The sequence below is a fragment of the Gymnoscopelus microlampas genome (assembly GCF_963454915.1).
Source record: "Gymnoscopelus microlampas genome assembly, chromosome: 15".
Taxonomy (NCBI): domain Eukaryota; kingdom Metazoa; phylum Chordata; class Actinopteri; order Myctophiformes; family Myctophidae; genus Gymnoscopelus; species Gymnoscopelus microlampas.
Window position 1 is genome coordinate 36831388 of NC_139952.1, and position 15050 is coordinate 36846437.

Here is a 15050-nt window from a genome sequence, read left to right on the forward strand (position 1 = left end):
GAGTTGTTAATAAAAACAAATGGTGTACCAGTTTGTAGTCTTTGATGGAGAGTTTGGTAAACCACTGGTTGTACTCTAGTACTGATATGATGGCCACCAGATCCCTGGAGATAAAACAACACAGCAATATCATACAGCCATTTACATTAGAAAAAATAAATAATCACACATTCTTTATTACAGCACTTACTAATGGTAGGTAGGCAGCACATCCAAAATGTACAAAGTACTCAAATTTCCACTTTTTTAATATATACTTTGTTCAGCCATTGCCAACGCAATAGTGAAGAGTTAGATATTGAATATGTATTAGCCCGCATACACAAAGTCTTGAAGGTATATGTGTGATGAACATTTTTCTCAACATATAGTGGAAACTATTCTGGTTGACTGGGTATCATGATTAAAATATGACAATATTCTACATTATTTAGCTTTGTGAAAACTATAATCAGAATCACATTCATACAGGGTTAATTGTGCAGTTCTATAATGTACAGTACTTGTGCTCCAGATGTATGAAGTCTTGCAGGTTGAGCTCTCTGGTATCCTGTGTTAGATAGATGGTATCCACATCCTGATGTGAGTAATAGAGAGAGCACATAAGAGAAGATTACTACCCTAACTTCACAAAAATAACAAAAACAAAGATACCGTTGATCTATCCAGGCAATCCCCTACTTATTAGGTGAGAAAGCCGAATGTTCAAGGTTGGCAGAAAAATATGTAGCAGCCTGTCATAAAATATGACAACAATTGTAGTAGACTTATTCAAAATTAACTGAACATGTATTATTATTTTGTATCATAATGTATGTAATGCTTTGGCAATATAAGAATGCTTGTCATGCCAATAAAGCATATTTGAATTTGAATGAGTGAGTGAGTGAGAGTGAGAGAGTGAGAGAGAGCGAGAGAGAGAGAGAGAGAGAGAGAGAGAGAGAGAGAGAGAGAGAGAGAGAGAGAGAGAGAGAGAGAGACACATAAGAGCAAGCACAAGTGGAGGAAGAAGATAACAGGGTTCCCACACATTTTTACCAATGAATTTTCAAAACTTTTCCATAACTTTTCCAAAGTATTTGACCCCATTTCCAGGGCTATAGCAATGATATGGTGCAATAATGAGGCTCTTACTCCAGTGTGCTTTCAATGCCCCGAGGCAGACTCGAGCGAAGGCGTTACGTGAAAAAACCCAACAGATCTACAAGCTCACAATATATCACGGTGCAACGTGTTGTTTGCTTGAAGATCTACTATTTTTGTCATGCGACGTCCTATTAGGCCGCTCTCACGCAGCTCGTGCAGCACAGCTCTAAATTTGACCATGTTGCATATTTAATGTTAGACATGTTGTGGGACATGTTTTTCAGAAAATAAATAGCCAAAACTATGTATAGCCAAACATTTTCCAAAACACTTGATTAATTCCAAACCTTTTCCAGGCCTGGAAAACAGTTTTTCTATTTTCTATTTCCAGGAATTTCATGACCCTGAGATAACTAGAAAGAAGAAGAAGAAAAAGACAAAGGAAAAGGAATAGAAGAACTAAGATAGAAAGAGAAAGAAGAAGGAGAAACCAGAAGACGCAGCAGTAGAAGAGAGCTGATAGTGGTGTAGAATACTGACCCACTGGACCTCCTCTTTGTAGGGCAGACCCAGCTGGTCACACACACACCAGTACTGATGGGAGAAACCACCTAAAAAACAAGCCATCACACACATTAGGGAAATGCTTTCATACATTGTAATTATTTATCTTTGGATATGAAATCTTATGTTGTGTTATATATGGTGTGTGAGCTTGTAGATCTGCTATTGTTGGCTGTAGCGGAGCAGTCTGGATCCCAGGCTAGAAAAAAGCAACTCAGATCTAAATTAATCTAAATCTAACCCATTAAAACTGGGAAAGCGTCTGTGTCATTTTACATCTACAGTACAAGCTCACAGCCCGTCACGTCACTTCGCGCTGCAAGCTTGTACATCTGCTATTTTTGAACATTTTTGAAACATTGTTAAAGTGTTTGAACTACTGATTTAGAAGGCATTTGCAAAATCTGCCACAGGTCTTAATGGTTTAAGTGGTTAATCGAATAGATGGTGTTACTTAGTTACCACATGGGCCGAGGTCTGAGGATCCCTGCTCCTCCCACTGGGTCTGGAGGGCTGCCGTCCTCTCTGCAGGCTTCAGACTCAACTTCCTCATCACCTTCCTTACAGAGAGAGAGAGAGACAGACAGAGAGATGGAGGGAGGAAGAGAGGGAGGAGAGAATGGAGGTAGGGGAAGGAGACATTATAGGACACAGAAAAAGAGGCAAAGAGTGAGAGGTTTGTGGGTAAAAGATAGGGAAGAGTTGTGTTTGTGCGTATGTGTGTGTGTGTGTGTGTGTGTGTGTGTGTGTGTGTGTGTGTGTGTGTGTGTGTGTGTGTGTGTGTGTGTGTGTGTGTGTGTGTGTGTGTGTGTGTGTGTGTGTGTTGGGGTAGGATGGAGAGAAAATCACAGAGGGATAAATGAGGAGGATGGAGAGATACAAAATAAGCATAAGGAGAGAGAGAGAGAGAGAGAGAGAGAGAGAGAGAGAGAGAGAGAGAGAGAGAGAGAGACAAAGAGAGAGAGAGTGGGGATACAGTAATATTACCGGACTCTCAAATTTCACAGTGGGTATTTGTAAAGCGATATTAGTGGTTCAGTGTGCCTCTACCTAAAGTAGCTCTATGTAACAGATTACCCAGGACTGTATAAGAGGAGCTTTACACACATACACATGCTGTCAAAAAGTGTTTCCGCTAACACGGGGTGAAAAAAATCTGTCAACAGATTATCAGTGAAGATAATTAAAGTCGTATCTAAACCAGAGTCCCTGAACAAGCATGTCAGGATTCAACTGTGGGGTCATGAGATCTGTCTGAAAGAAAACAGTCGCAAATGGAAACCCTGATACTTCAGGTGATGATTACATGTGTGTGGTACCTACACCGGTGATCCAGTGGGGCAGATGCGGTGCACGCAGCTCCCTATGTGAGCCACCACCTCGTCCACCTCCTCCGTTGAACCCAGCTTCAGGCACCATTGGCCGCGGTCGTGCTCCAGAACCAACTGCGGGGGGCGCCACACACACAGCGGCAACAGAGTGGGAACAGGCAGGGATGAAGAATAGCAAAATGTGAAATGTAACATTCCAGACGTTTATCTGTTGTTCTTATCCAGCCTATGTGTTGCGGTGAGCCAGCAGAGGTGGAGAGGGTGAGATCTACCTCTTGCTCAAGGCCACTTTAACCCATTAAGACCTGAGGGCCGATTCCAAAAATGTCTCCTAAATCCTAAACAGTTTTCTGAAAAACTTAAGTTGCTACATCAGTGGTTTTCAAAACGTTTTCATGTCAAGGACCCCGAAAATGTATTTGGCCGCGGACCCCCATATCAAAATATTTAGTTCCAGGGACCCCCACAAGCATGTGAGTTAAAAATGTTAAACAAGCTGAGCTGAACATAATTCAATATTAGAAAACATTGGGTTTACCACCCTAAATATGTTGTATGTTTTGGCCTTTTCTGCCGTTATTCAGATAGAGTACAGTAGAGTGTGACAGGAAACAGGGAGAGAGAGACAGGGAGTGACACGAAGCAAAGGCCGTCGGTTAGAGCCTACATGTGGTATGCACCTTAACCACTAGGCCATCGGCACACCCAACCCTATATAGTATACTTAGCCCATTAAGACCTGAGGCCGCTGGCCACAGTTTTTCGGATTTTTTTTTTTTTTTTTTGATTTTTCAAAAATAGCAGATCTACAAGCTCATGAGCTTGTATATCTGCTATTTTTGAATAGCCAAAGAAATCTAAAATGACACAGATGCGTTCCAGGTCTTAATGGACTAAGTTGACCGGAGTACCCCCATGGCTCTAGTTGGTCACACTTTTCCCTCTACACCACTACTCTTCAAGGAAAATAGCCGATCTACAAGCTCACAACACACGCAATGCGTTGTGAGCTTATAGATCTGTGATTTTCAACAAACGTTCGCCCCCCCAGAATAGGTTCGCTAGGGTTCATGAGGTTAAATGCCTTTCATTGGAGCGATGTTAAGTATTGTGAAGCACTAGAGACAATCGGTTCATTCCACGAATTCTCTCTCTGACAGACAGAGCGTTCTGAATCCAGGTGAAAGCTGTGATTTTTTATTTGTTATTTTCAACTGTTGGCTCCATGTCAGGGCGGCTGAAACGGGTTCGAGAGACAGCCGAAACATGTACTGCGGAAAAAAAATGCAGAGCCTTTTCCAAGGATTTTTTACTCGCAGTGTGTAAAATGCGTGCGTGTGTGTGTGTATGTGTGTGTGTGTGTGTGAGTGTGCCTGCGTATGTGTGAGTGTGTCTATGTGTGTCGGAGTCAAACAGGGGCAACGGAGGGCCCCGTTTGCCCTGATGGATTTGTCAAGGACATGATGGAGCTGGTCAGGGTGAGATAAAAGAAACGTTTATCTTAATCATAGATTGGCATAATTTACTTATTAGGACAGCATCATATGAATGTGTATCTTCTCTATGAAGGGCAGAATAGACCAGTTCCACCTGAAGTGGGAAAGATTTCTTCACTATGTTACTGGCCTGTAAGGACAGACTACTGGCTCTCCTATATCTATAGCAGGGGTCTTCAACGTTTTCAGGCCAAGGACCCCCTAGCTGAGAGAGAGATGAAGCAGGGACCCCCCCTCTATATTGTATAAAATTGTGTTTCACATTAACTTCTTTTTTACTTGGTCTGCTCTCTTTTCCCTCTACACCAAGCCTCTTTGCCAAAAATGGCAGATCTACAAGCTCGAGGCGTTGTGAGCTTGTAGATCTGCTATTTTTTGGCTAAAGTTCTCTTCAGAATAAGGATGCTAAGGTTCAAGTTAAGGAAAAAAATAATATATCACACAAAGATTTGGCGGACCCCCTGTAGTAACTCTGAGGACCCCATACGGGTCCCGGACCCCCTGTTGAAGACCTCTGATCTATAGTATACCAGATATAGGTATACTGTATGTATATCCTTCCTTGTTCACAAGTGGTTCTATTTTATGGATAGCAGCCTCCCTCTCTCCCTTTTTCTCTTTTGTTTACTATATTGACTGTGCTGTCATGTAGGTACCCGTTTTTATTTTGGTTATTTGTTATTTTGTGCCGTTCTGTGTCAGCCCTTTAGGCTGTTGTATTGTAAAAAAATAAATAATAATCCAATAAAATATTAATTACAAAAAAAGAAAAGTTTAGCTCCCTATCGTTCTTCATTTGGCACATTATTTTAATGTGAGCTATCGTGCGTATAGTGGGGACACGATAGTAAACAAACATTCCCCTTTGAGGAATGATGAAAAGGACTCCATTAGGGACTGGGGACTATTATTGAGACTGGGTCAGAGGAAATACCAGCAGCACTCACGGAAATGTCCTTCAGGCACTTTTATTTAGTTGGCACAGGCAGCATGCAGAGAAATGCACACGTTTTGGCACAGAGCCTTCCTTAGCTTTGTGCCCAAACATGTACATTTCTCTGTATACACTGCCAATGCCAGCTAAGATAAAAGTGCCCGACGGTCATTTCTGGGAGTGCCGTAATTTCCTCTGATTGTAAAGTTAACTTTTCTAAACTGTGAGCCCGGCAAGAATCTATTAAGATAATTATGCTGGGAGTTGTGTTTGTTTGCATTCTCTTGCAATACTATTGAGACTCAGCCCATGTGTGGACAAGTGTGTTTGTAATGTAATGGATGTCATGTAATAATATGCTGAGGTTTCTCAACCACAGGCTCTGTGTGTGCGCGCGCGCGTGTGAGTGTGTGTGCGGGTGTGTGTCAGTGCCAGATTCTGTGAGAGAAATAAGCAACGAGGTCTATGAAAACAAGCCTAAAAGAAGCGACTATAGGCCACGAGAACACTTTGAACCTATATACATCAGCTATTTGAAAATAGACGATCTACAAGCTCACAACGTGTCGCATCGCGACTTGTTGAGCTTGTAGATCTGCTATTTTCAAAGAAAAAGTGGAGGCAAAAAAAAGTTTTTTAAACATTTTAAATACACACATTTTCTACGGGGTCCCGGGTCACAAAATATTTTCAGATCTGTGGCCAAGTTAATGTTAATTTGGGGGGGTCCTTGACATGAAAAAGTTTGATTTAAAGAACATTTAGGAAAGTAGCTCAAATAAGCAACTACACCCCCCAAAAAAAACGCAACCCGCAACTACCAGCAACTTTACAGAAAAACAAGCCCAAAGTCGCTTATAATAAGCAGACACGGCAACACTGGTGTGTGTGCGGGCGGGTGTGTGTGTGTGTGTGTGTGTGTGTGTGTGTGTGTGTGTGTGTGTGTGTGTGTGTGTGTGTGTGTGTGTGTGTGTGTGTGTGTGTGTGTGTGTGTGTGTGTGTGTGTGTGTGTGTGTGTGCGTGCGCGTGCAAGCGTACCTGAGTGGACTTGTTGCTGCTGATCCCCTGAATATCCAGGTAACTGAAGGAGTGTTCCACCTAAAACCACAGGTAAATCCCATAACACACAGAGATTTGAAGTAAGCAGTGTAAGCAGACATGGTGAAATTCACCACCACACAGGGTTAAAGTGACAACCACTGGAAAACAACGGATCATGTTTTTAATGATTTCATACAGAGGGATGGTCTTCCTGCCAGGCCTTGGGCCCGTCGCACCTCCAACGGTGCCCATGGGGGACTATGCATGGCAAAGGGCGTCCTTTTCCCTGAGCCAGGCCCAGTGGTGGAAAGTACATGTACTCAAGTACTGTACTTAAGTGCAATTTTGAGGTATTTGTACTTTACTTGAGTATTTCCAATTTCCAACACTTTTACTTCTACACCAATACGTCACAGAGGCTTTAGTTACTAGTTTCTTTGTAGATTTTGATTATTATTACAAAACATACAGTACAATAACCACTTAAGCCCTATATACATTTCGGCCACTTGAAAATAGCCGATCTACAAGCTCACAATGCGTCGCATCGCAACTAGGGTTGTCCGATATTGGCTTTTTTACCGATAACCGATATACCGATATTGTCCAACTCTTAATTACCGATACCGATATCAACCGATACCGATATATGCAGGGATTATTGTGATTAGGGTAAGCTCAAATTTCATATCACACACACCATATACAGTAAAAACTCCTGTAACTTACTTATAAAGCAAAAAAAAAAAAAAAAAAAAACATTTTTTTTTTTTTTTTTCAAAAACCGATACCGATATTTTCCCGATATCAATTTTTATGCTAATATCGGCCGATAATATCGGGAGGCCGATAAAATCGGACATCCCTAATCGCAACCCATTGTGAGCTTGTAGATTAGTACTTTTACTTTTGGTACTTTTTGATGCCAATACTTTAAAACTTTTACTCAAGTAAATTTTGAATCCTGGACTTTTACTTGTAACAGAGTATTTCTACATTGCAGTATTGATACTTTTACTCAAGTAAAACATTTGAGTACTTTTTCCACCACTGGCCAGGCCTAAACCTGACCGCATACCAAAACAATACGTTTTGCTGCAGGGTCTTCAGCTGGGGACCACCGTTCATGGATGTTTCGTCCCTTATCCAGAACAACATCTGGTGGCGGGGTAGTGAACAGGGACGTCTCCCCGACAGCCCCTGCAGCTCAACTTATTTTCATGCCCCCCCCCCCCCGCAAGCCTTGTCTAGTAGTCGTCTCAACCAGAGCCAGTGGCTTGATTTTCTGCTTCCTCTGAGAGTTCTTTGGTGGCCTTGCTTAAACATTTAGAGTGACTTTTATCATCTACGGTCTTTTGAGAAACTCTACACTGTCGCCAATATGTACGCCGAGATGCAAATCAAGTGATACTGACTTTACGCAGGTTTTACATTCAACAGTATAGTACATTGTTTCATATCAAGACAGACATACAGTACTGTATTTTCTCCCTAAAATAAACAAATAAACGGGCACATAAAGTAGATGAATTATAGGCAAAAGAGAAAAGCTAGGAAAACCGTAGACAGTAAATTCTAGACAAAATAAAGGGTACAATCATAAAAAGAAAGAAGCGGGTACATTCATTGTTATGTGAAGGATTTGAAGGATGACACATTATAGTTCTTTTGCAGGAGAGCAAGACACAGTACAAACTACAAAGTAAAACCCGGAGTGTATCAATGTACCCGTCCACAAACTTTGTGAACATTTAATTAATGTCCTGAGGTATAACCGACTCCCGGAAACGTCACTTGTCAGGAACAGAGAAGAACAAATTAGATTCATCCATTTGATCATCAAAGAGAAGATCTTCCAATTATTTGTCAGGATGGATTGGATTCAATGTTAATTTTGGATGTCTCTGGACTTGATTTCAGAGAAATGTCTCATGGTTTTAGGCCAGATTGTAGATTAGGAGCTATTTGCAGGATGCAGCTTCTAGAAGCACAGGGCCACAAATAGCCAGGAGCACAACTGTTTGGAACAGTGTGGCTCCTCTCTCTACACACACACACACACACACATACGCACGCACGCATATTCAAGCACGCACGCACGTACCACACACACAAATCCCCCTTTTTGCTAGGCACAGCTGGATGGGTGACAGAGAGAGAGAGAGAGAGTAGAGAGAGAGTAGAGAGAGAGAGGGATGGTGGGTGGGAGAGTAGACAAACAGAGTGGGTGAGGTAAAGAAAACCTAGTGTGGGAGGATAAGAGGGTGAGGAGGTCAGAACAAGAGAGGCAGAATAAAATGAATAATGAGAGAGAGAGAGGAGCAGAGTGGCAGAGAGAGAGAGAGAGAGAGAGAGAGATAGAGAGAATAACCCCCTCCTCTCCAGCTGTTCAATTCCTACATTGTCTCTCTCTCTCTTCTCCACTGGGACTGTACACACAGTGGAACAAACGGCCCTCTGTGTCTCTCTCTCACGCGCACGCACACACGAGCGCACACACGAGCGCACACACACACACACACACACACACACACAACCACTGGCTCCACCGTTAGAGCTACAGAGTGAAGGTCAACCAGTTGGGGACTCTGTGCCGTCTGAGAGAACTTCCTGTTGTATGTATTTGTTAGTTTTATTCAGCTGTAGCCCTGCTACCCTGTTGGTCTTCAAGTTGCTGCTGTTTGTTTGTTTGTCCGAAAGGCAACTCCGTACCGTTGTTGCATTATTATCGTTGTTTTAGGAAAGCAATGCAAATAAAAGCTATTAGTATTACGCTGAGAACCCACCAAAAAAAAGCGTCGCTCACATGCTTTTATTACTGTATGTGCGCAGGTTTGTTTAACTTCTTTCAAGGGTTACGTTTACGATGTCTTACAATCGATTTTGTATTGAATGTACAAATGTTTGGCATTTGTAAGCTTTATTTCAGACAGGAGAGAGTGGAGAGACAGGAAATCAAGGGCAGAGAGAGGAGACAGAGACATGCAAGGAAATACGGGGGGTATGGGGGGTCCCGGGTCCTCGTGCTCACAAGGAGCATATCGTAACTTTCGTTGCTGTCTGGCAGAAACCTCTTATCTCCATATTTTATTATTTTTTGTTTGTTTTGTAAATGAACGCCCTACTATCATACTGCTCGCTAGGCACAGCTGGATGGGTGACAGAGAGAGAGAGAGAGAGTAGAGAGAGAGAGAGAGAGAGAGGGAAGCGCCACGTTTTGAGCTTATATACTATAGGTCTGCTTTTGAATTTTGAATCCTGAAAAGGTAACAGTTTTGGACATACTGTATGAGGTTTCCACCCGACGGAGACAATATAGTACTGTGTACACTAACTTGCTGAGCCACCAGATAGGCCCCCCGAAAACCTACTCTGGATTTTACTGTGTCTATTGTTCAATCTAATATGATCAAAATATTAAAGCCTATGCTGCAGTGGTTCTCAAACGTTTTCATTTTAACCACGTAAACCCTATACACCTCGCTGATGGAGGTCCCCCAGGGGTCTATACTTAGTCCCTTCCTTTTTTCCCTCTCCAAATCTCTGTGCTGAAAACAGCCGATCTAAAAAGCTCACAACACAACACGTTGTGACGCATTGTGGGCTTGCAGATCTGTTATTTTCGACGGAAGCTCACCTATTTTGGCCTATATATGACATGCCCAGAATAGGGATGCTAGGGGTTTAAGTGGTTAAATCCATCTTGGCCTCTTAGGCCCTAATGCATTGACATTTATACCCTTTCTGGCATGATTCACACGCTCATTAGCCGGAGGCCAATAGAAACCTGGAGGGTCACCAGAGAGACATTAAAATAGTCTTAAAGAGGAAATAGCCCAAATGTTTTTAGATTGAGGATTAAAGACCACTTTCAGTTCTCTTTGCACACCGTGAGCGGCTCTGATGACATGTAATTCAATAACAATTTGTGAAGAATTAAAAGGAGAGGTTAACTCTTTGCTCTAAACGCATAATGGTTAACAAAGAGGTCTATTCTAAGACTCTTTATACTTGGAAAGGTCATAATTACCTTTCTGTAAAGTATATGCAAAGGTGTTATCCAACATATTCACAGTAATTTGTTTTTATACTGTGCTCAATTATCTGATAATAGTTATTCCTTTAGATATCGCATGTTGGAACAAATTAGGTCTGCATCTGAAAGACTGTTTCATTTCTCCTTTTGATTTTTGTTAATTTCGCAGGTTCTTGCACTCAAAATTCTCTCCTGTCTTGCTCAACCCTCCCCCCGCTTATGAGAGAGAGCAGGTCCCACCATATGGAGAGACATCTGATAGCATTACCCACAATGCAGCTGTGTGAACATAGCCTGTGGGAAAGAACAACAGCAAGTAGCAAAACCTTCAACCTGGAGGGGAAGAGAGAGGAGGGGAGAGAGAGAGAGACTAACTTTTGATGTCTTATGTAATACATCGCTTTATAGACCCAGGGAACAACAGGAAATCAAGAAAGAGAAAGTGAAAATAAGATGGTCACAATTATTACGTAATTGCCTAATCGTAATTATTTGAGATAATCACAATTATTTTTGCATAATCGTCGTCATAATCGTTTTCAAACATTTTGTGGAAATAGACGATCTACAGGCTTACTAACAATATAATAAGTAAGCCTTGCCGAGCTATGTGGCCCATAGGTCAGCAGGAGCCTATCTCCTGTTTCAGTAGCGTGAGGCAGCTTGATGTACAAGACATGACACTAGTACAGTATGTCGCAGGGAGCCAAGCAGGGAGATCGAACCCCCAACCTCCAGACAGACACTCTAACCACAAAGGCCACTGAGCTGGTTCTACAACGTGTCGTAATTGATAGTCAATATCTGCAATCTTTAATTTCTTTGTATATTCAAGTTATTTATCACATCTGCCCTGTGAAATTTGTGTTTATGAAGCCAAACAGAAATGTAATGATTATTGTTCCCAATGTTCACAATGTACATAATTAAAACATTTTAATCACAATTAATTTAAGTAAAATGTCATGATCGTGACATCCCTAGCCACAGAGAGGCTGAATTAGAATCAGAGGAGAGAATATTCATGAGAGACTGGATGAGAGATAGAAGGACAGATGATTGGAGACAGACCAGACCAGATCTAGTTAATTGAGACCTTGACCTTTTTAACCCAAAACATAACCAGCTCTTCATCTTCAGGGCATGCCTATTAATCATTCCCACCTTCTTTCATGGCAGACAGACAGACAGACACACATACAGACAGACAGACAGACAGGACTGACTGCAATTCTCTACTGTGTGTTCAGGGTGAAGAGAGGAGAGGAACTTAGCTGTAGGAATGAAAAAGGGGGAGAAATACCATAATGTACAGAAACTATTCCTAGAATGTAGCCTATAGGTCATGTAAAAAAGAAAGAAGAAGAAGAAAATAAAAGAAGAAAATACAAGTCAAAGTCAGAAGACACCCCTCCGTGGGGAGTGTGTAGGGACATGCTCTGTGGCTGACCCACTGTGAACCATGGGAAGAGAATTCCACAAGACAGAGAGACGGGGAGAGAGAGAGAGAGAGAAGAGAGAGAGAGAGAGAGAGAGAGAGAGAGAGAGAGAGAGAGAGAGAGAGAGAGAGAGAGAGAGAGAGAGAGAGAGAGAGAGAGAGAGAGAGAGAGAGAGAGAGAGAGAGAGAGAGAGAGAGAGAGAGATAAGAGAGAAGAGAGAGAGAGAGACTCCAGAAAAACAAGCTGGGGCACGACTAAGCAAACATTCCCATGGAAGAAGAGGCTGAGGAAGAGGAAGAAAGAGGAAGAAGGAGGCGAGAGAGAGAGTGAGAGAAAGAGGGAGAGAGGTGGGGAGAGAGAGAGACAGAGAGGAGGTGGAGGAAGAAGAGATAAGAGTAAAAGAAGCGGCGGGGGAGAGGAGGAAGGAGAAGAAGGGTGAAGAAGGGATGGAGGGAGATGAGGAAGAGGAAGAAGGAGGGGAGAGAAGGAAGAGGAGAGCAGTGAAGAACGGGGGAAAGGAGGGAGGGAGAGGAGGTCAGGTGGAAGAAAGATGAGAGGAGTAGGAGAAGAGGAAACCCATCTGGCATAACCAGTCTCTCACACACACACACACACACACACACACACACACACACACACACACACACACACACACACACGCACGCACACGCACACACACGCACGCACACACGCACACGCGCGCACATGCACGCACACACGCGCAAACAGCGTTAGCTTGTTGTGAAGATGTTCCAGTTGTTTGTAACAAATAAATGACCATGAATGTTTGGCAACACGAGGAGACACAGAGAAGCAATTTTCCAGCTAAATAAAAATCCCAAATGATCTCGTATATCCATTTGAAAGCCCTTGTAAACAAGGGACAAAACTACTAAAACCCTATTTAATTGACCGGCATCCCCCAAGGCTCTACACTATTCTCGCTACTTTTTTCCACTACTATCTATTCACAGATAATATAAATAAAAATAGATATATAGATTGGTTGTGTATATCAGCTATTTTTGCAGAATATTCACCCAGAATAGGGATACTAGGGTTAATGTGGTTAAAGCAGCACTATGTAACTTTCCTCTTCTACCCCAGATTTGAACCCGGTTTCCTGCGCAAGTGCTGAAATGTTTGCCATTGAGCTACTGTAATAGAGCCTGCCTGCTTGCTCAGGGGATGAATTGAACCTTGACCATCAGGTCAAAATTCGTGTCAGATCCTGTGTCTCGGGGAGACATGACCTTTGACACGATCTAAATGTCTCAATAGAAGAGCAGGGAGACAAAATACAACCACCTCAATTGCATGAGTTATATTGTATTAACATACTCTACCATACAGATTGGACAAAATTACATTTTATTCATAAAAAAAACAGCATAGTGCTGCTTTAAACAGCTATGTAACACATACAGTACAAGCAAACATAAGGGTGGATGTCCATCTTTTCAAGAGGTGCTATTGGTGCATGTCTATACCTGCTGAGGGCCATGTAACATGTTCTGGTCTGTCTCTAGATTAGATTTGATTGAAATAGCTTACACTTCATTTGTTTTCCTAGATGAAAACAAACATGTAGACTACAGACAATAACATGTACACACCTGCATATGATGCCAACGTTCTAAATATCATGTATACAGTACATACAGTGTATATACCTGCTTTCACATACACATACACATCTGTATATCGTCTCTGTCGGGTGGAAACCTCATACGTGTATGTACAAAACTGTTACTTTTCAGGGTTCACGTTCAAAGATGGCAAAAGGATAGCATGCATATCTGCGACTTTTGATGCTTTTGTGTGACGCTGTAGTATGATCAAGTAGGGTGTTAACTTACGAAACAACACTAAAAGTTAAAATATGGAGATAAGAGCGTTCTGCCCGACAGCAACATAATATATATATATCTTTATTTGTTCCATTTAACATCTCTTTCCCTTTGCTCTCACTCTACTTCTGTCCTCTCTCTTCTCACTGAATACTACAAAACGATGGAGTGCTCATGGGAAAAAAGAGAAAAATACTTCACCCACTGCTTTACACAACAAACGTGGGAAGATTCTCATTCTACTACTCTGCCACCAAAATGTCTGTGGAATGCCCTGACACCATCCATTAAAGGATGTAAATCACTGGTTTCTTTCAAAACTGTCCTGAAAAATCATCTATCAGGAGACCACAAGGGGAGGTAAATGTAACTTCCCATAGAATTTCCCTTTTCTCCTTTGTACATATAGTGTTTTGTATTTGTTGTATTTGTTTGTATTTTTATGCTACTGTATGTTGATTAATTGAATACATAGGACCACAATGGAAACAAGTCCCCAGGACTCTTTTGTGTTCTCCTCTTAGCCTTAATGTCACGTGCCGTTTACATTTCTAACTAATAGAGTATTCAATCAATACACCTGTAAACTGTGATGTGATAAATAAAATGGTTTCTGCTGCAAACTGAAATGTCTCCCCGCAGCCAAGTAGGTAAAGAGGACCAACCTGGCAACCTGAGTAAAATATATAAATATAAAATATAGTTGCTGTCGGGCAGAAACCTCCATATTCTAACTTTTTGTAAATTAATGCCCTATACTTGATCATACTACAACGTCACACAAAAGCTTCAAAAGTAGCAGATCCACAAGCTCGAAACGCGACGCAAAGCAACACCTTTTGAGCTTGTAGATCTGCTACTTTTGATATTTTTTTACTTGAATCCGGAAAAGTAACAGTTTTGGACATATGAGGTTTCCACCCGACAGCAAAGATATACAAACTGAACTTATCTTATTTGAACATCTTAATCCCTAATCAAATACATTAGAAAATTAGCTGATCTGCAAGTTCACAGCGTGTCGTGACACATTGTGAGCTTGTAGATCTGCTATGTTTGAACAAAGAAATTAGCCTACAATGACATGCCTAAAACAGGGACGGCAGGTAAAAAAAAAATTAAAACATCGGGACACACCGGTAGCATCATTGCCAATATTGGTACAGATCAAAAAAGTAAAATAATGGACGATATATCGGCCAAACCGATATCGGTCAGGCTCTACACAGAACTTGGGGTTGTACACAACACATAAACAAATAGTAGAGAAAGA

At 41.7% G+C, this 15050-nt stretch overlaps 1 protein-coding gene across 1 annotated transcript in view; it reads right to left on the reverse strand.

Moving 5' to 3' along the window:
* Nucleotides 1-15050, reverse strand: part of carmil1 (capping protein regulator and myosin 1 linker 1) — a 61720-nt gene that overhangs the window by 33423 nt on the left and 13247 nt on the right. Inside the window, exons 4-9 of the mRNA XM_084080856.1 lie at nt 6450-6509; nt 2974-3095; nt 2113-2210; nt 1627-1697; nt 504-577; nt 29-104 (exon numbers count right to left, since the gene is read on the reverse strand). Of these exons, the coding sequence (XP_083936982.1) occupies nt 29-104; nt 504-577; nt 1627-1697; nt 2113-2210; nt 2974-3095; nt 6450-6509 (501 nt within the window). The remainder of the gene's footprint in view (nt 1-28; nt 105-503; nt 578-1626; nt 1698-2112; nt 2211-2973; nt 3096-6449; nt 6510-15050) is intronic.